Source organism: Ascochyta rabiei, chromosome 9 (assembly GCF_004011695.2).
Source record: "Ascochyta rabiei chromosome 9, complete sequence".
In the NCBI taxonomy this organism is placed as follows: domain Eukaryota; kingdom Fungi; phylum Ascomycota; class Dothideomycetes; order Pleosporales; family Didymellaceae; genus Ascochyta; species Ascochyta rabiei.
Window position 1 is genome coordinate 839,443 of NC_082413.1, and position 22,309 is coordinate 861,751.

Genomic DNA, 22,309 nt, shown 5'->3' on the forward strand with positions numbered 1-22,309 from the left:
GTCGCCTTTCAGCTCATCCCTGTCATCAAAAAGCCGGCAATAGCGTCCTATGCCTTGAATCTAGCCGTGTCTGGATTCGTGGAACCGCGACCTAGCTAAAACAAGAACGCCATGTAGCGCAAGTCGACGCCTTACTGCTGGTGACTTCGCCATAACAACCGCTCTCTATCCACTTTTCCTACACTCCCCTGTTCGCTTTTTCGAGTAAACTCCGTCCATGGACTTTGACGGAAACCTTGAAACGGACCGGATTGTCCCTCTTGGTTGATATCCTAAGCATGGAACAAGCAACAACCATGGATAGCCGCCGGAACGAAGTGCTCGCTGTGGCGACTTTGTTCCTTGTTCCTTCTTGGTTGGCAGTCAGTCTACGATTTTATGTACGTGGGAAATTGATGCACACAAGGGGCGTGGACGATTCGTAAGCTACAGCACACAACTCTCTCATGTTGGCATGGATGCTGATTTGTCACATAGGTTTATGGTTGCAACATTGGTATGATTCACATGTTGACCTCTGGAGTCGCTTTTCAAAATCTTCTTAAATGCCATAGGCCATCTTCACTGTGTACCTGGCTTTCCAAATAGTTGCTGCACTACATGGAACCGGGCGACACCGATGGGAACTAAAAGACCGTGATGCGAGAATTGCTCTACTCGTAGGTTGCATTACATTCTTCTGAAGTTCTACAGTCTGTCTAACGGTCCAAAGTTCTACTATCTGTGCGAGCTCCTCTACCTCCTGGCCAATTGTACCCTCAAGTTCTCCATTGGCTACTTCTATTCTCGAGTTGCCATACAACGATGGCATGTATGGACAACCAAGCTCCTGATGGGCGGTACAATACTGTTTTCGGTTGTCTATTTCTTCTTGGTGATTTTTCAATGTATTCCAGGCAAGTATCAATCGTCCCCTGGTTGAAAGTTCATCACCCAACGGTCGATGAACTTTCCTGGTAACGCGGTCACGCCATCAATTATCAGGTGTCTCACCACAGGTGCAGATCTATCTTCAGATGGCGACATCCGCAATAAGGCGATCTAACACTTCAATCGCGCTCCAAACAGTCAACAGGCACGACAGCGGCGATCGGCACGACCATTGTATGCGCAATTAGCGATGTTGACCCAAACCCCACCAACCACAGCATCACCAACGGACGCCGATATCCGAACAGACGCATCGCACGTGCCCACAATAGAGCGTTTCCGCTACTTACTTCATCACACCCGAGGTCTCATTCATTCCCACGGCCCGTACACAACACACGCCGATACAACTGTGTTCACTCGTGCCCCCCACCCACATGCCAAACCCTGTGGCCCCTCCTCGAAATGCCTTGCAACATCTCTTGCGGTAGCCCAAGACTGCATAGGCAGTGCGCAAATCCCCGGCCCTGCCAAAGAAGACTTGCAAATCTTCAAGCACCTCTGGGACACGACTGCCGACCTTCTGGAAGAGGTGCTTGCCACAGGCGAACTAGACCACGAGTCGTTTGGTTGGGGTATATTTGGGTTGTGCACCGGGTACATGTAACCGCCTTCTGAAGCGTTGTACAAAACGTTCGAGGAACACAAACATCGCCTGTATGAAGCACTTCTAGCCCTGCCAACCATAGATTCGCCGAGGCGCAAGAGAGAGGAGCTGGTGGTGAAGGGCCAGCGAAAGGTGGAGGTTTTGGCTGTGGCCAACAGACAGTGCATATCTGCGCTATCTTAGTGCTGCAGAGGTTCAGGCAGGAGGGGTGGCATCGGGTTAGATAGTGGCATGGGGTTAAGGTTGCTGAAAGGTGGGTTGGAAGGTTGGGATTGTTGGATGAGATGGGATTCCTTGACGAACAGTTATGTGAACCGGAGATGAATGGAGGAAGTAACAACGGCGACTGAATGCTACCGTTACAGATTGAAGATTGGCACATCTAGTGCCAAAAGATCAACAAGGCGGTAGAGACCAAGTAGACGCGAACAATTTATGGTAACGAGAGAGAAAAGGCAGCGTTCATATGGCATTATCAGACTGGATTTCATTACGTATTCTATTTCAGTGTTCACAGTGCTGCATGCCTCACTTGTACGATCCACCTGCAGATGGCGTGAAATCTGTAGTGGTCAAATCGGGGTTACCCTGCACAATGATCGGTTTATCCTTCTTCAGCGTAGCCAAGAAACCATCGCTAACCTTCAGATGATCTTTGACAATCTGCTTAGGTGTGAGACCGAGCCACTGATTGACACTGATGTCTGAATATTCCTTGGCCTGCAGCACTTCCAGAAAGATCAAGGTCTCGTTACCAGTATTCTCGAGGTAATGAGCGTTGGGAACAGGCACATAACCAACGTCACCTGCAGTGAAGTCAAATGTGCGCGATGAAGCGGGCGCTTGATAGACTGTCAGACGGGCGGAGCCTTGGATGAAGTATGTCCATTCGTCAGACGTCGTGTGCCAGTGCATCTCACGCATCGCACCGGGCTCGACGGTAATTAACGCAGTAGAGAATGAGTCAGCAATAGGGAATGTGGTAGGGTCGAGGATCTTGATCGATCCACCAGGTACCTTGAGAGGTTCCTGCTGCGAGAAGTGGTACGAGTACTGTGTCTGTTTTGGGATTATACCGGCAGGCCCTGTGACGTTCTGCTCGCTAATATTGGCTGGCGCCGGAGTACCTGGGAAAATCCAGAGCTGGCCATCAGGCAGGCTGTCGAAAGTCTTGGTTGAGGTGCGGAAGTTCTTGGCTACAACTTCCTTAGGGTTGCGCTCCATGAGCTCGGAGAGGAGGAAGGTATTGTCCTCGCTGAAGGCGCCATCATCGAAGACAAGCAGAAACTCACACCCTGTATCAAAGGCTTGGATTGAGTGAGGGATTCCTGGTGGGAAGAACCAGACATCTCCTGCTGTCACGTCGTCGATGAAGGTCTGACCAGCCTCGTTCATCGACTGGATACGAACTGACCCATTGAGCCTGAATCCTCGGTCAGTATAAACACTCTCCGTTATCAAAATTAAGAGCATACATCAAAGCCCATTCTCCTTGCTTGTGCCAGTGAAGCTCACGGTAAGCGTTAGGGCTAAGTCGCATGTTGACACCGGCCATCGCAGTTGCAATGGGCAGCTGATCAGAGTTCTGCGAGCGCGCCCAACCTGCGCCTGCCAGCCCATGGCGATTGTGTGAGAGCCCGAACGGCCACTTTGCGTTCTTCACATCGCCTGAATCAGTTGTAGGCGGAGCAAAAAGATCGCTGTTAAGTGCGTCATATGCATCAGTTCTTGATATACGTTAGCCTTTATTCTCATCGAAGTTTTCTGAAATTTGTTGACGTACCTCGGCCCAGGGTCAGTAGGTCCTGTTGTGCCACCTCGAATGGGCTGAGGGTTCTTCACGTTTGTGAGATCAATGTAGAGGCCAAGATCAGCATCTTCTGACTGCCCGGGTCCCAGTTCAAACTCATCAGTTGGGATGACGGTTGACTCAGTGGAGATCGGATTCGATGATGCGAAGCCAATCAATGCCTCTGAACCGTGCAGCGAGCCTGATGACCCAGTGGGCAACACTTGGTCGCTGACCACTTGGGATGGATCAACAGGTCCATGGAGCGCAAATGCCTGGGGCGCAGGAAGAGCGATGGCTGACCCTGCCAGAGACGAGAGAGCGGGTATGAAAGAATGTCTCATGTTTGCAGTGAGTGGCGCCTGTTTGAATAGACTATCGGCTACCACAGCGGCTCAACGGTCACTATTTATATAGCTTTGCACCGGCAGTTTTTGTACTGAACTAGCTACTGCGTCTTGCCGATCTATCCAGTCGTCTGCTCGTCATCATTATTTGGGTGACAACCGTAGGTAGTATCGGTAGGACATCACGAGCTGACGTCACAAGGGCTGTTGAGCCAACCCCACGGGAAAAAGCCTCAGGTGCTGTGGGGATGACCTGCAGGAATATGCCTTCCGTTATATCCGCAGTAATTTGAAATGGACATGGGCCCTTGCATAGAAGGGTATACCCGCCAGCTGCCAACAACGTTAACGGGTGGCCGAACAACGGTCATTGGAGGCAAGCACGAGAGATACATCATCCCAACAGGTTGCTCGTAAATCAACTTCGTTTTAAGGAGGCGCCGCGCGTTCTATTGAATGCTGCTGTAAGCTGGAGTGTCAGGATATCTGGCAATACAGTTGGCGTGGCTGGATGAAGGGCACCGCATGCTTATTGCCGTGCTATCCATAACGTGTTTCACCAGTAAGCGGCCAACACCAGTATCCGGCCAACCCCACCAAAACGCGTCAAACTTCTTTCATCCCAACTGTAATGGCTCAACCACAACGTACTTAAGCCTCCCTTACAGAGGGTAGATGCCTTCTTGCTGCCTCTGCTGTTAAATTAGGACGCGTTTAGTTAAAAAATAGGGCTACTTTGCTCTACCAGGTGCCTTGTACAACGCTCCGCCGCCGCCTCCAGGGCATTAAGTCAAAAGACGCGACAACGTCTGTCAACCTTAAGCTTAGCCCTGTTAAAGAGCAGTCCCTTATTTAGTAGATCTTAGACCTTGATTGTTGTAGATTTCTACCCTAGATTATTGATGTGCGACGAATAGCAGACACTCTCCTCGCTGCCTGCGGCCAAAATCCTCCTCCTCCTTTGCTAGGCAAGAACTGGGTAGCACGCTTTATTAAGCGCCAGCCAGAACTCTAGACAAAGTGGAATAGGAAATTCCATTCACAAAGGGCACGCTGTGAAGATCCTGTCAGGATTAGCGCGTGGTTCAGGCTGGTAGAGGAGACACGCCTTACATATGGGATACCTAATAAGGACATCTACAACTTTAATAAGACTAGGTTTATAATAGGTGTTGCCTCAACGTCTAAGGTTGTTACTAGCTCTAACACAGTTAGACGCGCTACTGTCGTTCAGCCAGGCAATTGTGAGTAGGTGACAACAATTAAGTGTGTTAACGCGTCAGGTTAGTCTATCCTACCCTTCCTTATACTAGCAGGGAAGCTCTACTAGGCTAACTGGTATTAAGACCTCCCACCTGACTGGACTGTTGCTGTTAGTGACAACGGCTGGACAACAGATGAGCTAGGCCTTGACTGGGTGAAGCACTTTAACAGGCACACACAGACTCGCTTATTAGGTGCTTGTTAGCTACTTATCCTTAACGGTCACAGCAGCTACGCTACACCTGAGTTTGATCAGTACTGTAAGGACAACATGATCATTACCCTCTGTATGCCTCCTCACACCTTACACCTTCTCTAGCCACTAGACGTTGGCTGCTACTCTCCTCTTAAGGTGGTGTATGGACATAAGGTGTCTAAGCTTGCCCGCTAAAGCATCTTCTATATTAATAAGCTTAACTTCCTATAGATGTACCTGAGGATTAGACCAACTGCTCTATTAGAGAGCAATATTAAGGCTGGATTTTAAGCAACAGGGCTTATCCTATTTAATCCAGAGCGTGTCCTGTCATGCCTCACTGTTATTAGAACACTATTACCACCAGGGACAGCAGCAGGACCAGCAGGGCTGTAGACAGCAGAGACACCACGTACAGTTGACCAGCTTTAGCAGCAAGCTTGCCTTGTATAAGATCTCCTTAAGCGTTAGTTACAGAGTCTAACTAGTTAAGCTATATCCCAGCTTGTTAAGGGTTGTTAGCTTGCAATGCAGTTAGCAACAATCTTAACTTAGAAGAACGCTAAGCTACGTGCTTTAAATTAACGCTAGTAATATAAGTGTTAAAAGCATAGACAGTATATAGCACGTAGGGGAGCTCTACAGGTTAAGGAAGCTCAATTACTAGTCTTATAGGCTAATAATGTGGTTAAGGAGGAGGCCCAGGTTGACGCTGCCCCACGGCGTCAGCGAGCACTACTAACGTGTAGCAAATGCCACGTGTAAGGCCACAACAGGACTTAATGTAGAGCTATCTAATCTATCATGCTTTGAAACCTTACTTAATTCGACTGCGTGGTTGTGGTGAAACACGTTAATTTAGCCCCAGACCCACCTGAAAGCTTGTCTTTGAACTTCGCATTGCTTCTTCCGTCTTGGCGAGCTTGTTTCGATCCACTTTGAGGCTTTAGTCAGAGTCGAGTCCATCAAAAGATAGACCACGTGCGCCACAGCCACAGTTGTCAACAAGCAAGTCGAATTGATCAACTTGTTTGGCTTACTTGCAAATATTCACGTTGAATAATATGGGTTTTTCTGCCTAAATCTGCAAGAAATCGATTCTTAGCCAACAAAAACCTTTAATAAGTGTGACCTGTTTGGTTACCCCAGATAGTAGACAAGTTCGGCTAATTAGCTGAAAAAGAAGCGAGAAGATGCATAAAGCTCTTGGGACAATTGGACCTACGCCCTTTTACTTACTAAGCTGACTGAGCTGACCGGGCTGACCGGGCTGGCTGACTGGATTGACTAAGCAGAAAGCTAATGCGTGTCATGTACGCGTACACTACTGGCTCAAGTAAGTTGATCAAGTTGCTTGTGTTAGCCAGATATCAGGCTGAATCAAGTGTCGCCTTGTAATTTGCTTGACTTGTTTGTTAACAACTTTGGCAACAGCGAAGACGGCTGGCGTAAGCACCGCCGCAGCGTGCATCTAGCTTCAGGTATTGTCGTCGCCAGTGACCCACCGCATCGGTTAGATGGATGTGTCTCTTTGAACTCAGATATTCGTCGTATGCATTGAGTAAGAACTAGAAGAGGTTTCCTCCGGGTATCGTGCGAAGAGCGAACTAAAGAGCGGCTGAAGTCGACGAGCCCGAGAGAGCGAGGACACAGAGTTCCACCAAAGCCTCACTACGTAAGGGATATCTGGAAGAACAGTTTGTAGCGTCAACATCGAAAATGCCTAGAACGAAGCCATCTCCCCTCCAGGGGCTCTCTGCCGGCTGCTCGGGTATGCGGAGGAGGAAGACACTCGGAAGAAAGATACCGTTCGAGGACCCGTCTAGAACGTGCCATCTCCAAGGTGCCAATGGCTCTTGCGTCCAATATGCCGCGCAACTCTCATATCGCAATGCCGTTGACTCATCGAGTGTCTGCGCAGCAAAACTGATCGTGAATACTAGAGCCATGTGTAATATCGTAGGGATCAAGAGAAAGGCAACGAAAGAGCCATGTGCTTCGACAAATTCCGACCAAATTTGGTGTTGAGGTCTGTTGGAAGCTTTGCGGCAACGGCACGACAAGGCTACAAAGTGGGTCATAGATGCCGCTGCATTCAAGGGTATGACCCAAAGAAGAAGGCAAGTCTTGAGGCTCCTCCAAGCACAATAACAGCCGCGAAGAGGCGGGAAGGTTAGTGGAAAACTGAGCCCGCTATCCCAACAAAGAAACTCTCACGAGGCGCAGAATTGACAAGTAACAGATATTGACTAGGTGGAGAAGTCCAAAAACAGCGCCACGATAACTCAGTCGTAGAGCGAATCCGGAAGAGCGGCATTGTGGAGAAATAGCGATCGTCCTCTTGCGCGCCAAAGACATAACCACAATGGCCGATCTCCACCCTCGAACGGGATCGAGCCGCATCGCATCGATCTTGGACGGCTCAGGCGTATGGGATCAGATCGTCGAGCAGGTGCACAAAACCCACTTCCGTACAAGTACACTCCAATAATTATCAAACCCATTTCCCGTAAATTCCTATACCTCCTTCGCTGCCAAAATAACCATTCCGGTATCCCTTGACAGTTCGCCTTATCTTGGTCGTTTTTCACACTGAACTTGTAGTGGCGATTGCGCTCGCGAAGCAATATCATAGGCACAACTATTTTGACTTTTTTTCCGTTTCGCAAGTAGATTTGCATTGAGCGAGATTGGCAGTTGACATGGGGATTTGGATCCTTGTATACCTCAGTGACTACCCGGTGGTTCGACTTCTCAATTTTGGGTTATCTGCATCGCGGCGTGCTTGATACAGCCGTTTGTGGTTGTGTTTCTACCTGCTATCGTCTGACTTCACGCCTCGCTACAGCCGAGCAAACATTGTAAGGCTCCTGGTATTTATCACTGGCTGAATCAACGAGACAAAACGAGAAGTCTCCAGCGCCTTCTCTAACTGGCCTCCGCAGTACTCTGGCTCATACAGCTCGCCCAGAGTCTGTGTCCAGCGGGGACCGTCGCCTGTATTGCGAATAAAAGCACCTTTTAGTGGCAGCCAGAAGTGTTAGAACTTCTACGAGAGGGCAACGTCTCTCACACTGACACCGTCATTCAACTGTGCGAGCTCACCCGATTGCTCATCCTAGTCCTCACCGGAAAATTGAAAAGATTCGAGCGGATACCCCATCGATTGCCGCGCCGTTGTATTACTCCTTCGACAGCTGTTGCCGAGACCTACGATCATGCTCGCGTGCTGACTCGTAAGCTTCATCGTCTTCTGACTCGCCAGACGTCGTGTTGTCTTCCCACGCCACTGTTTACCTGTCAGCAAGCCCTGAAAAGCACAAGGGGATTTGAGAACTGACAAACAGCGGCCGCATATAGGTTTTCGCCCCATTGCTTCTCCTCTGCCGTGGGCTCGGGCTCTGTCCAGATCTTCTTTCTAGAACCCACAGACTACCTCCGCGCCACTCCCTTTTGGCGAAAGCCATCTTCAAAGGAATGTTAGTTAATCAAGCCTCTTCCACGCAATCAACGGAAGCATCGCCTACCTTCCACTTCGACATCGCGCCGCGCGCCGGCCTCATCTCTTGCAAGACGGCTGGCAGTTTCGCGTGTAGACTTGCCGATCTCATCAATCCTCTCTTGCACTTCGGATATGCGTCTATGCCGCTGTACATACGCCGTTTTCTTGGCCACGGTGCGTACAATCACTGGTGTCTGGTCGTATATACCATCACTGTCATCTACAGCACAATATCAGTGCCTTACTACAGCCGTTCCGTTGTATCTGAAACACACCTGAAGACTCTGAACCCGCCCAATCTTCGTCTGACGGAGACGCGCCTCTCCGATGGCGCATAGAAGACATGGTCGTGGGCTGAAGTCGATACAGCTGAAAACGTTAGGTTGAGTTGAATATCGCGTCGAAGAGGCAATAATAACAGCAACAACCATATGAGATCAACAGGTACAAGAAGCGCACAAGAAGGCGCAGGGTCTAGTCGAATGACACAGGTGAAAAGTAGACGAGACGAGGACGAGGTGAAGAGCAGGCGGCTCCAGATAGACTTGCAGTGATTTGAGACAGGGAAGATGTCAGGAGAGTCACGCTGTCGCTCGCTGTTGTCGATTGCTTCCCCAAGACGTGATCTGGACGTACAGCAATGTACATCTGCTTGAGGTCACATTGTGAACCCACAGGGCACGGTGTTTGCGGACAGATTGGAAGATCGATACAAGAGTGGAAATTCATGCATGCTTCCAATGCAATCTCTAGTGCAGACAAACTGTGCGTACATCTTACCATGCCTTCAAGGTCCGCCAGGTTGCCTGAACGCACCGCATTCACCTATAACCTCAAGACCTGTATGGCTAGCAAAGTGTTCCCCTACCGTAGAACTGCACTCTCCCTTTCACCTTCACCTTCCCCGTCGCCAACCAAGCTCTAGCTCCAACTCGCGCCTTCCATCCCTGCCCTTGTCCGTTCAAGCTTCCACCTAATTTGCACATAAACATCAGCTGCACCTTCTGCAGCTTCAGCACGACACTTTCTGCACTCCGCCCACTGCAACACAACTTCGTGGCCTTGTCCGCCTTGATTATCTTGGTCATTCACTTGTGTCTTGATAACACCATGGAGAACAGTAAGAGCTCTACTTCCGTTCTTGTGTCGAAGCCGAAAACGGGCTGGCGAGAGCCGTTGCGCGCATGTATGTCTCTTTGCGGAGCGCGAGTGGAGTGGTAGTTGCTAATGAATGCTGGACAGTTGACTACTTGCTCAAGCGGCCGAAAGGGCACCCGCTCAAGCCGAGAGAAGAGCTACGTGAGGTGATATTGGTCGAGACAACGCCTGGTGTAGATGCTTCGACGGTAGTCGTAGAGGATGGTGAAGCGTCTGCGGCGGCGGTAAGTGATACGATCATGGGGGAAGACGATGTTGTTGCAGGAGGTATTTCGCGACCTCAGGAGCTTTCTCGTGATTTTGGCTGGCGGTTCTCAACAGATTACGAATATCTCGACGCACCGTATCAGCGGAATAGCGAAGCGGCCTTCTCAAGTCTCGACGGCATCTCTGAGCAGCCTGCGGAGTATGACGGGGACGTAGAAGATGGTGAGCACACTGCACAGCGCTTGTAGAATGCGTTCAGCAACTGACATGGGATCCAGAAGTTCCAAGGCAGAACACCACAGCACGGTCTTCCAACGTGGGTGTTGAGAAAGCCCAGCTGGACGACGACAAGCTGCTTGCTGGAGAAGAACGCGGCAGTGAAGACGGCGAGTAACTTCAGGAGCCACGCTGCGTCCAACGAACAAAGCTAATGGCTCCTTCAGACGATCAGAAGACGCCTTCACCTGCCAGACAAGCCACCAGATCGACTGGCCCGTACTCCTCTCGTGTATGCAAGCACAAGGCGAAGACTTTACGCGAAGGCACCGAGACCATCCGTCCACATCCCACAGATGCGAGGAAAGTCATCGTGACCTACCGATACACCGATGCTGCGGGCGGTGTCTTTGTTCAGGAGACAGAAATGCCGGAGGTAGCGCCAGCGCAAGCCAGCGCTTCTGAGGAGCCAGGAAGCATCATAGTACCAGACGTCGAAACGTCGAAAGTCCCAAGGACGAAGAAAGGATCGCCTTGGGTGCGGGTGCCCGGTACATCCCAACACCAGTGGAAACGCGGCGATGGCGAGCAGCAAGAGACATGGAGCGTCGTCATTTTCTTCCGTCGCTTGAACCGCGACACGCACGCATACCAGGACATCTACGTCAACACCAACATGTTGACCACCGTCAATCCAAACGATAAGAGGTTTCGGACGTCGTACAACAAGTGGATCCTGCAGTTCGCCCGTCGTCGTGATGCGACATACACGCAGAAAGTGGCGAGGGTACACTGGAGCGTCGCCGAGCGTCGTGCCTTATATACGGCTATCAACACCTTCTGCCATGAATCTGGTATCCACAGATTCGGCTTCACCGAAAACTGCAAGCTAAGCACCGCGCAGTTGCAGGTGATGGCCGACGCTGTCAATGCTGCGCCGAATCCGTTGCGGGTAGTGCCACGGGGAGTCGATGCTGTGCGTGGGCAGATAATATCTGCGCATGACAAGGCCCAGCCGAAGAATAAAGCCGTCTTCGACTTGATGGCCAAGGCTGTCGTGCTTCGAGCTCGGATCGCTGCTGGCGAGGCGGTCTCAGGAGCTGAGCGGAAGCCACGGCTCGCTATTGCGCTGACTGAGTTCCCCGTCGACGCTCTGCCAGCTGCTGCTTCGTCGACGCCCAGCGACAGGAAGCGCAAACGTACGGCGCCTGTCCAGGACAGCGATGAAGAGCCATCGAGCTCGGGACTGTCATCACCGTCTACGTCGCACGTCGGTGGGCGCGGCGGTGTTGCTGAGGACACCTGGATGACGACGGACGAGGAGATGCAGCCGGGGAAGAGCGAAGAGAGGAACTGGCCAGACACCAGCGAGGAGGTGCTGTCTGGCGTGGACGAGAAACAGTGGGCCGAGGCGGGGGAGGTGGCGTCTTGTCCGCCGGCGAAGAAACACCGCACCGTCCAGCGACAGAACTGAAAAAGTAGGAGAGTTTGTCGTCCGGCACTGTTTGAGCTAGATGTCGTAATGAAAGATTGGTTCGAGATCCATCACAACACCAACATTGCCCTTCAATGACGCTGTACGAAGATACATGTAACGCCCCATGCTACACCAAGCACATCTTGTCCCTTCCACCTCAACCGACCAATCCCGCACCAAGAAGCGAAAGGAAAAAGAAAAAAGAGAAACCCCTCCCATACACAAAGCCGAGACAAGACAAGACAGATGTAGACACAAACAGGAACCAATGAACCAATGAACCAAACAGCAAAGATGGGAGATAACGCGACGAGACACTTTCTGACTTGGCAGAGCGAGAAGTAGTAAGTGTAAGGGGTGGGGTATATATGCGTTGCCATCTATATACGTAGATACACACATGTGCGTTTATGTGAGAGAGTGAGAGAGTGAGAGAAGAAGAAGAAGAAGAAGAAGAAGAAGAAGAAGAAGAAGAAGAAGAAGAAGAAGAAGAAAAGAAGGATAGTGCCCATCAGCATCAACACAAAGAGCTGTCTGTATTCAAAGACATCATATTTTCAGAGGCAGGGCCTCTGTGTAAATTTCCCATCACCTCACTCAATCTTGTTCAAAATTGCACTGTAGTAGCTAGCTCTTAGCCGTGCTGACAGATGGGCGTTTCGCTGTGTATTGTTGCAGAACCAAAACTATGCTGTGTGTGGGGTACGGTGATTAGAAGCCGAAAGCGTCGAGCAAGCTGTTTGCATCCGGTTCGTGGAATTGGGTTGGGGGTGGTTTTTTGGGTGCTGGCTTGGGTGGTTCGTCGTCATCCTCCTCCTCATCCTCCTCCTCTTCGTCTTCTTCCTCTTCTTCTTTTTTGTCGTCGTCCTCACCTGTGTTGCCGTCGTCCTCGCTCTCTTCGGCAACCGCACCGTCGGTCTGCGCCAACTCATTCTTCACATGCTCTCTAGCTGGCAGATCCGCGACGACCAAGCTACTCCTCCGCCTGAGCAACTTCCTCGGATCAAAGTCAAAGTCCGTGGCAGCCTGGTTCGGCCCGTTTGCGTGGAAGCTGTCCCGCGGCATAAGCGGGCTGAGTGGTGGGCGCCCGGGTACGATCTTCGGGGGCGGCGTGAGCAGGAACTCCCAGCTCTTGACGAGATCGAGAGCGAGCACATCGCAACCCATGCGCTCGTACAGGTTGGCGGTGTGCAGGACAAACTCCCATTCCTCGCGCATGCCGATCATGGTTGCGCCGCGGAGCGTCTGGAGGGATTTCTCGCGGAGCTGTTTGTAGAGGACTACAAGAGCCGGGTCGTCTGTGAGGTATGACTTGGACAGGAAGTTTGGGGTCTCGGGCGGCGACAGGAGGCGTGAGAGTGGCGTGACGAGGGAGCGAACGGCGGTGTCGCGGCGGCCGAGAAGCCAGTACGCCCATGTTGCAAGCCAGCGATTGCCGTCACGTGCTGCTTGGGGAAGAATCTTGTCCTTAAGGAAGGTGAGCAGCACGGGATGGTCGTCGCCGCCGTAGACTCTCGCCACAGCAATGGCCAGCTGTGTGTCCTTGAGCTGGTTGTGCAGCACTTGTACCGCGTCTTGGAGATGATCAGCAAGCAGGAAGAACGCAGCGGCGTACTCAAATCTCCGTCTGCCCATCAGTGCATATGCGTTCTTCAGCGCGGCAGTCTTCCATCGCTCTTCCTGGAAATTGTTCGATAGCAAGCGATGTGTTGCGCCTTGTTCCCTGGACCAAGTAGCGATTCGCCATAGGCTGACCAGCACAGCCTTCTTGTGCAGGGCAAGGTAGTACAATGAGCAATCAACAGGGTTCTTCTCGTCGGTTTTGGTGTACTCGTTGCGAGCGATGACTTCGAACTGAGCACGCTGTGTGGAGTCAGCATTGTAGATGAACGACGGGGAGGAGCATACCAAGGCGTTGATATCAGACATCCACATGAATACACCGCACTGCCTAGCGTGCTGCCACATCATCTTGCCGTTGAAGTGCCTGCTCACGAGGTCTAGCAGGATGTCCTGGCTTCCCGAGTGGAACGCCCAAACGATTTCGCGCCACGAGAGGGGTGCTTTCTGTGATTCGCTCAGCACGTGTTGTCGGAAGAACAGCATGAAACGGCCTGCGTTGTCATCGATGGATCGGCGGTGCTTCTCGACCATGCCTATGCACTCGATAATGTCGGCAAGGCGGAATTGCTCGCGACTCGACAACAGAGGCATTTGCTTGGTGGTTAGGAGATCTTTGAGGTTGGCGGCTACTTCCTCAGTCACAGTTTCCGGCTCATCGTTGTCGGAGAAGTCAGCGTACGATGACTGCACCTCTCTCTTGGATGCCGTCATATGCGCCTAGCCAATTTAGCATATCGAGTATTGTTACCATGCGATTGACTAACCTCATCCTCGGAGAAATCCTCTGGTAGGAAGCCCAAAGAACTCTTCAGCTCCTCACCCTCCGTCCAAAACTTTAGCTTCTGATAAAGTCGTAGCAAGATTCGCTGGACGAGTACGATTTTCCCAGAGAGAACGCATTGCGACAAAAGCTGAGGATGGTATATGGGTAGCGGACCGTTGAGCCGGCTCACTGCTGCAAAGATGTCAATCGAAGCAGTCTTGCGAGAGATCATCCGCAGACTAGGGAATAACTCCTCGTCCACCTCGACATGTTCATCCTGTATGAACAGTTGGTTGCCTGCACCAATGACGAGGTTGCCACTGCCTAACCATACTGAGTCGCCGATGGGGTGGGGAGTGATGTCTCTGATGCGCACATCTCGAATCTGAACCCATGATGGACCTTCGTTCAGGTAGTCATATCGTAGCTGCGCATAGATGACGACTCGATGTGGAAATCCCACAGCAAGAATGGACTGATTGTCCGGAGTGGAAGACCAGTCGAGATCTTGGATGACGCCTTGTCCATCAAAAGTTTCTTCGTGTTCGAGCTGTGCACTTCGAGTATTCCAGATGGTCAAGGTAGTCTTCTCAGCATCTACAAGAGCTGCTTTCCGTATAGATGTACCGCTGGCGAGTGACGGCTCGTGTACGTTGGTGTCCACGGTCGAGGTAAGAAGCCAATCTATCTTGTGCTCTTCGGTGTCGACACGAGCTGTCCAAGACTTGATCACACCGGACTTGCTATACGAAATCGCAATGTCGCGCGCGAAAGTATCGAGAAAGCCTGAGATGACTGGCGCTGAACCAGCTGGATCGACGGGCAGTATAAACGCAAGATCATCCTCAGACCCCAAGTCGAAGGTACTGTATTGATCTAGTGAAATCTCAGTATGCCCGTTGGTGTAGCCGTTTGTGTGAGGCACAACGGTCGAGCGTTTGCGACCGGTAACAGGATCTCGTGTGAGCAAGGGCATTGTGACTTCCCAACATATACCCTTCATCTCAGAGCTGATGGTCGCGATATGTACGCAACGGCCGCCAACTTCGGTTTCTGGGATTGCAAGCAGACAAAGAGGCTTGCCTTGCAGTCTGTACTCCAGCCTTGCGATTTCTACCGCTAGAGGGCCTCTTGTATCCCACAGTGCGATGTGATTGTGGTGCAAGAAGACGACAAAGTTGCCGTCCTGTAGCAATGCCGTTCTGTGGATGTGCTCGCTGACCTTGACAGTGCTGTGTCGATGCAGTGTGGTTCCGTGCTCTGTCGGCCGTTGCGTCCACACTATGCACTCGTCTGTGACCGTTCTCGAGACGAGAGCTCGGCCGCTGGCTGTACGATTGACCTTCTTGATAGCGTGCGAATGTCCCGTCCAGATCGCCTTTCTCGATATCCGCTGTGCCTGCGGGGAGGGATCGAAGAGATAGTCGATTCGTGACTCAAGCCACTCTATCCGGCCATCGAAGTGATGTGACAGTAGGGTGAAGTCCGAGTCAGGCCTTTCGCCAATGAATGCATAGAATTGGACGTTGTCCTCGATAGCCTCGGGTTGGTTGGCAAAGTGCAAATGTAGCCCATCGACATGCACAATGTTGAAAACGTCGGTGACCAGCTTGACCCTAGCACCAATGTTCTCAAAGCCCCAAGCCGACATATTCCCATGGTCGTCTAGCACTACACATATCTCAGGGCTGCGGTTCGCCACCTCGATGAGATGGTGCAGCGCAACACCGTGGCTTTTCTCCTCTGCTGAAGCCTGCGCCATCGCTCGTTCTGTCGCGTGTGTGAAGTGCTTTCCGTCTATGAAGAAGGCGTATCGTTTCCGCGACTGCTTCTCTTGCGACACAAGGCCTGGCTCGATTGAGCCCAGCAAGTCGACCTCGGTCCACAAATGCATGCCGTCGACGCCGTGGTGCTCCCCCGGCACCCACACGCGCACCTTGTAGTCTGCGCATATTGTGTATAGTACGTTGTCGGCGGTCTGGTCCTTGTATGGTTGTCGCCAGTGGACGCCCGTGATGGGCTGGGGGTGTGGCAGGTAGTAGTAGTCGAAGCGCTGGTCCGCCGTGCCGAATGCGAGTCGTCGCCAGATCTTCAGCAATCGGTCGTACCAGCCTGTCGAGGCAATGAGCTCGGCGTCGGGAGAAAAGTGAGCGAACTTGACGGGATTGGCCAGCTCCTTGGTCCAGATGCACTCGATGGTGCTGTGGGTGTTGAAGAGAGTGAGGGCCGCGCTGCCAGCGACGATCTCGTGCGGCATGCCCCATGAGAGTGTCGTGATGGAATCGGCTTGGTTGGGAAGCGCCATGCTGCCCTGCAGCGACCACTGCTCCTGTCAGCACCTCCTCGGTGAGTCTTGTTGCTGCCACCGACCTTGTAGACCCCATACTCCACACTGTACGGCTGGTATATGTACATGTGGCGCGTCGAGCAGGCTGCAAGCTTGCCCGTCCCTTGGTCGAGCGCAACAGCTTCAAGCGCCTCCTCGTCGTCCATGTAGATGGTCTGGATGACATGGTTGGGGCGATCGAGTATCACGAGAGCGTTGCCAGAGATATATGCCTAGGTGACTTTTCGTCAGTCACCATAGTGTTCTTCGCCGTGGTGCGCACACGTCGTACAATGATTTGATTCCCCTCCCACAAGCCGTGGGCGACAGCTTGCAGCTTAGCCTGCGGCCGTCCTGGGAGTAGGCCGCGCATTGCAGTTCGTTCGCTGTGCTGCTACCGGTGCCGCATGGTCGTGAAGAACCAGACAGCTGGGGAGTCTGAGCCTGTCGTGTGTCAGGCAGGCAAGGTTATGCGTCGGTTGCTCTGCTGCAGCTCTCGCTCACGCGCACGCCCACGCCCACGCCCACGCCCACGCCCCACTCGTGTCGTCACCTCCAGACCTGGGCCACTCACTGTGCACGAAGCCGTGGACCCTTGTGTCTGCATCACTCGTCCATGACGACGCACGTAGAGCGATCTGTAGCTGGAAGGCTTCGTGCACGGATACCAACGTCGTAGATTCAATCATGGAAATATGCAGCGCGTCGCCCAGTGTCAACGCCGTGAACCAGCAATGGCCGTAGCCAGCTATGCGCTCCCAATGCAACTATACCATATACAACACCCAGCAGCCCCTGCACACGCTGCCGGTGACCATCTCCAACCCTCTCTCCCTCTCTCCCTCTCCCCTCTCTCCCTCTCCCCTCTCCGCCTTTCGCTTCAAAGACGCTATCTCCTGAACGCACCCTGTACCTCGCTCGTGCCCCAATCCACCTCCACCTCGCCCTGATACACGTCTTGGTTGACCCTCTGCACCCTCTCGCTAATCCCAATGTATTTCCTCTCGCACTCTTTGAGCACCTTGAACACCAGATCTTTGCTGATGCTCGGGTCGTCGGCGTCGCCAAAATGCTTGTCCACGCGCTTCTTGAGCGCCTCGATGCCCTTGCGCACTTCCTTGGCGTCGTGCGAGTGTATTAGTTTCTTGAACACGGAGCGGGAGTGCGAGGAGCGTTGGGCAATGGATTGGGGGGACCCGCCACGCGCAGCGAGGAGGGTTTCCGTAGACTCTAGGAATTCCTGATGGCGGCTTAGCTGGTTGTGACATGGTTACGAACGTCAAACATGACTTACCAGGAGCTTGCCGAGTGGGCGACGGATCACGGCGTCGACATAAAGATTCATATGCTCGCTGTACTCTTCCTGTGCTTTGGCTTTCCAGTAGTCGAGCACAGTGTCAGCCCGCGCATCGACTTCCTCCATGTAGTGGTTCATGTTCTCGATGAGAAGGATGTGGTAGTTGAGTGCTTCCTTATCCTCCGGGTCACCTTGGCCCTGCGTGCCCATGACGGTGGGGGACTCCTTGGCGATGACTTTTAAGCTTTCAAACATGGCTTTGTTGATTCGTTGGTACGCGTCGTTGACCATGCGCCTGATTTCAAGCTGGTCGCCTCCGTCAGACGATGATGGCAGCATATTCTCAATGGCCACTGAGAAGTGGGGGAACGTCTTCATGAAGGCAATGACTCCCTTGCGCTTTTTGATCTTGACCTTGGTGTCTTCAATCGCACGGATCTGCTCATCGAGGAAGCGGCTGAAAAGGCCCTTCAATCTTTCATGGATCTTTTGCAAAGTACGTGTGAGGAAGTCCTGGTTCGAGTCTTCGATGTCGAGCAGTTTGCGATCGACGGCAGACAGAATGCCCACCCCCTGCAAAGGATCGGACGTGACGGCCCAGTCGACGAGGCTCTGAATCTCGGTGGGCCAGAAGGAGAAAATGTCCTCCATGACATCAGCAACACGCTTGGCCATGGACCTGTCGGCCTCGAATGGCTTCCTGATCCACAGGTTGGGCCCGCGACGAGACTGCGGGGGTGCAGCCGACACTGCATCGGGGAAGTCGACGGCGTCTGTAGAGGTGGCATGGAAGAACTCGGTGACAAAGTTTTGCTCGGTAAGCAGAACAGGGCCAATATCGTCCAAGACCCTCCCGAACACATCGAAGGCATGCAGCTTGCCATCCTGAGGCACTTTGGCAACCTTGGTCTCCTTGTCGCCAGATGCCGACCGTAGACCACGCGCAAGGGTTTGAGAACGCTTGACTGTGAGCTTACGTGCAGTTCCTGCCATACTCTCGACTTCCTTTTCTTGAGTGGTGAAGAGCAGGTCTTGCTCGTCGCCTGCTGGCTTACGGGCAAAGCGTCTCCAGGCCAGAATATTATCGCGGACCTCTTGCTGGTACAGCTGAGCTGCCTGACTTTGGTACATGCTGATCAGCGTGTCCCAGGAAGTACGATCAATCTCCTTTGCAAAGAGGATGACTGGGCTCAACATCCACAACTCGTTCCTGCCAGCGTCGTGTGCTTCGATGTTCTTTTTCAACGACGGCATAGAGCCCTGATCGATTCGCTTCAAGGAGTCCCTGGTCGTCAAGAACGCAGCGCCAAAGGTGATCTCCATGTGCTTCTTGAGTCGATCTAAGAACATGGCGCCCTCACCCAGATATCTATCGCGCTTCTCCTGCAGTGCCTGCATGGTGGCAAGCTCGCTGTTGCCGAATCCAGAGCTGCTTGTGATCTTGCCTAGACCGGCGCGGCTGCCCGCCACAAAAGCAGGGTCGATGGTGATGAGCGCCTTGTACAGCAGCACCAGAGCCTCCTCAATGTCTATTAAGCCGTTGATCTTGCCAATCGGGGAGCGCCGCAGCACCTCGAGCTGGTCGGTTGTGATGGAGATGGTCTCGACCAGTCGCTGTAGCTCCTGTTGCAGCAGACGCTGGTTGGCCGTCTGCACCTGAAGACCTTGACTCTGCGCTTCGATGAAGGCGATATCGTCATTCAAGCTCTGCGGTATTGTTAGCTGGAGCAGGTGACTGTACACATGAGCAGCTTACACTTAGTTCAACGTTGTACAGGGTCAGGAGACCCTCCAACTCATCGCACTCTGCGATGGCGCGATCGAGCATGCGCTCAACAGCTTCGACTCGGTCGTCCTTTTGCTCGAGGTGATTGAGCCAGCTGCCTGCTTCCACACGCGCAATCTCGCGCTTGATGTCAGTCTCGAGGCTCTCGATGTGCTTGGGTGCGATAGCATTGCCGCCCCACCCAAGTTCTCTAAGTAAGCCCTCAAAGCCAAGGCCTCGTTCGTCCATGATGCTAGGGTCAATGCCGAGTTTGGAAATATTCATGACTTGTTGGTTCGAGCGTCTCTTCTTCTTACGCGGCTCTGAAGCGGTTGCTGCTTCAAGCGTCTTGGCCTCCAACTTCTCCGGGGTGGGTACGCGAGCTGATTCCTCCTGCTCCTTCTCCTCCTTCTCCTCCTTCTCCTCCTCCACCACAGACTCCGCTTGTGATTCGACGGTTGCCGGCACAGACGCCAACGGGCTCGATATCGTGACGGCGGGCACGACTTCGGTAGCAAGCTTGGGCAGATCACGTGAAAGGCGGCTCGACGTAGGCCTCGACGCAGGCTGTTCTAAATTCTTCTCGACTACCTCTTCCTTGGGTGCTTCCACTGGGGCTGGCCTCTTAGGAACGAAGACGCCGCTGATGCCATCCGGCTCATCGGACACTTTGGTATCCTTTGCGAGCATTTTTGCGGCGGCGCCTCCGGCACGAGGCTTGAATGCACCAGCAGCTGCAGCGAATTTTCGAAACTTGTTTGCGGCCTCGGCCGTGCCGGGTGCGGGTACGACCGTCTTCTTGAGCATAGGAAATCGATCAGAAGCAGTGGCAGGCTCTGTCTCCTCGACAGAAACTGGGGTTTCAACAGACCGGGCTGCAGCTGGCTCACTAGACAGCTGCTGTGGCGCGGCAGGCTCCTCAACGGGTACTGGCTCTGGCGCTGGCGCTGGCGCTGGTGGCTCAAGTACAACTGCAGGCGGCGGCGGCGGCGGCAGTGGTACTGACGGAGGTGGTGTAGGCTGGGGCGGTGGTAGTGCGTTTTGAGGAGGCTGTGAGGCAGGCTTCAGTCTTTCAGGAATTTCCTGCGGTCTTCGTCGCGGTGGGACCTCGAGTGGCGGCGGCGGTGTTCCTGATGGAGTGTGAAATGCCGTGCCTGCGGCAGCCTCGTTGTCCGTGCTGGCAACACTGCGCTGCGACAGGGAAGATGGTTGAGCGTCCATGAACGGTCGTCGGCGCTGTGGAGGAGCGTCTGGGGGCGCTTCGTCATTACGTCCGGTGTTTGGGCTGACATTGCTCTGCGCAGTACCAGGTCTCAGACCTCTTGGAGACGGATCCCTTCTCGGTGAGGGAAACCCGTTCGGTCTGCGCTGCTCAGGTGGGGGCATGTTGGGCGTCGCACTCTCAAACGACTGCTCATCCACCGACCTCTCGGATCGCTGCGAGCGAGCATCCTCGGCCTGTGCTCGTCTTCCAGGACTGAGGGCAGGCGGTAGGTTCGCGATGTAGTCACCGCTAGACTGTGGTGTTTCTGATCGACCGCCAAATCCGGAAATGGAGGACTGTGGTGTCAGGTTCTGAGACGGCATTGGTGGCGTCGGTGGGACGGGATCTCGGGCTGGTGGCGGGCGTGGTCTCATGCTGTCGCCACTGGGCCGTGAGCGAATGCTTTGTTCCATGGAGGGCTTCTGCCGTAGAGATGGCATGGGAGGGGTGTTCTGGTTGGGGCTGAAGGGGGAGGGCCTGCGGTTGTCGTCGCCTGTGCTGGGTCGACCGCCACCGCGCATCTGATCGTCGGGCGGACCTGGTCTCCTGGGCCCAGGCAACTCGCCGGGGGGTCTTCTGAAGTTGGGGTTCGAGGTCTGCAGTGTGAGCCCTCTCCTCCCTTCGTCCGAGGGTCCAGAAGGCAGCCCGGCTGGTCTCCGCGGCGGTGGCCCGGGAGACTTGGGAGGAAGCTGGCGTTGTTCCAGGGGAGGTGGCTGTCGCTGTACTGCGGGGTCCTGTAGCACTTGGCGGGCCGGTGTCTTTGCAGCCGCCTTGCCCTCTGGCGTTGCCAGGTGCGGGCGTCCGTTGGTCAGGCTGTTCATCTCGGTGGCGCTGAAGCCGGTCAGGATGGGAAAGTCGCCGTTTGTGTATTTGTTGTAGATCTTGACCATGCTGCCGATGAAGAACTCCTTCTCCTTGGCGGTGCCGGCCTCCCAGTAGTAGGGCTTGGTGATGGTGACGAGGAAGCCCTTGTCGGCGGCCCACTGGCGCTTCTGCTCCTCGTCCTGGTTGCGGGGCTCCATGTGCACAAAGTTCTCGATGGCGGACAGGTCTTCCATGGGCCACGACTTGCCAATGGAGAAGGTGCCGTTTGCGTTCTCGCGGGCCTTGTGCAGCTTGACGCGGCCCGTGCTGCGGACGGAGATGATGACGAGGCGGCCCTTTTTGTTGGAGGCGGGGGCGGTGGGGGGCGGGGGGGACTGCGGGTAGGTGGCATCCTCCTGGACGCGGATGTGGGTGATGTACGACTCGTGCAGCTGGCCCTGGTCGTCGAGCTTGGCGAAGCAGCTCTCGGTGATACGGCGGCGCTCGTCGTCGAAGCGCTCGGCGCGGGACATGGCAGACGGCGTCGAGGTGGAGCTGGCCGTGGACGGAGGGCCTCGAGGGCCGCCCGGTGGAGGGCCTCTGGGGGGGCTCGGGGGTCTCGGGGGTCTCGGGGGTCGTTTGGGTAGTTGTTGCGCGGGCGGCCGTCCATGCTGGCGGCGGCGCGGAACGTTACACGGCAGCGCTCCGACCAGCGTTCAGACGGATTTCCGGGCGGCTATGCGCGAGCGGGCGGGCGGGCGACTCGGCGGACGTG

General features: G+C 53.8%; 5 protein-coding genes across 5 annotated transcripts, besides 14 other annotated features; 2 read left to right on the forward strand and 3 right to left on the reverse strand.

The window, feature by feature from the left end:
- Positions 1-2,065: 2,065 nt before the first annotated feature.
- EKO05_0005839 (uncharacterized protein) lies at positions 2,066-3,670 on the reverse strand (the record flags this gene model as incomplete). The annotated part of the gene is made up of 3 exons (XM_038939960.1): positions 2,066-2,960; positions 3,013-3,264; positions 3,321-3,670. The coding sequence occupies 3 exons, from the start codon at positions 3,668-3,670 to the stop codon at positions 2,066-2,068; spliced, it is 1,497 nt and encodes a 498-aa protein (XP_038798853.1).
- A 551-nt stretch (positions 3,671-4,221) lies between these two features.
- Positions 4,222-4,646: a mobile genetic element.
- Positions 4,647-5,301: a dispersed repeat.
- Positions 4,690-4,922: a mobile genetic element.
- Positions 5,143-5,252: a mobile genetic element.
- Positions 5,302-5,497: a mobile genetic element.
- Position 5,498: 1 nt separating this feature from the next.
- Positions 5,499-5,994: a mobile genetic element.
- Positions 5,995-6,125: 131 nt separating this feature from the next.
- Positions 6,126-6,195: a dispersed repeat.
- A 3,314-nt stretch (positions 6,196-9,509) lies between these two features.
- Positions 9,510-9,546: a tandem repeat.
- A 272-nt stretch (positions 9,547-9,818) lies between these two features.
- EKO05_0005840 (uncharacterized protein) lies at positions 9,819-10,247 on the forward strand (the record flags this gene model as incomplete). Its single annotated transcript, XM_059636680.1, has 1 exon — positions 9,819-10,247. One exon carries the CDS (start codon positions 9,819-9,821, stop codon positions 10,245-10,247), a length of 429 nt encoding a protein of 142 aa, XP_059492663.1.
- Positions 10,248-10,429: 182 nt separating this feature from the next.
- EKO05_0005841 (uncharacterized protein) lies at positions 10,430-11,689 on the forward strand (the record flags this gene model as incomplete). The annotated part of the gene is made up of 1 exon (XM_038945847.1): positions 10,430-11,689. The coding sequence occupies one exon, from the start codon at positions 10,430-10,432 to the stop codon at positions 11,687-11,689; it is 1,260 nt and encodes a 419-aa protein (XP_038798856.1).
- A 436-nt stretch (positions 11,690-12,125) lies between these two features.
- Positions 12,126-12,192: a tandem repeat.
- A 211-nt stretch (positions 12,193-12,403) lies between these two features.
- On the reverse strand, positions 12,404-16,777 carry EKO05_0005842 (regulator of (H+)-ATPase in vacuolar membrane; the record flags this gene model as incomplete). The annotated part of the gene is made up of 5 exons (XM_059636681.1): positions 12,404-13,555; positions 13,601-14,032; positions 14,080-16,401; positions 16,449-16,637; positions 16,697-16,777. The coding sequence occupies 5 exons, from the start codon at positions 16,775-16,777 to the stop codon at positions 12,404-12,406; spliced, it is 4,176 nt and encodes a 1,391-aa protein (XP_059492664.1).
- Positions 12,492-12,593: a tandem repeat.
- A 128-nt stretch (positions 16,778-16,905) lies between the features above and the next one.
- Positions 16,906-16,942: a tandem repeat.
- A 286-nt stretch (positions 16,943-17,228) lies between these two features.
- Positions 17,229-17,273: a tandem repeat.
- Positions 17,274-17,293: 20 nt separating this feature from the next.
- EKO05_0005843 (uncharacterized protein) lies at positions 17,294-22,067 on the reverse strand (the record flags this gene model as incomplete). Its single annotated transcript, XM_059636682.1, has 3 exons — positions 17,294-17,644; positions 17,699-19,408; positions 19,458-22,067. The coding sequence occupies 3 exons, from the start codon at positions 22,065-22,067 to the stop codon at positions 17,294-17,296; spliced, it is 4,671 nt and encodes a 1,556-aa protein (XP_059492665.1).
- Positions 19,855-19,899: a tandem repeat.
- Positions 20,443-20,498: a tandem repeat.
- Positions 22,068-22,309: the final 242 nt, after the last annotated feature.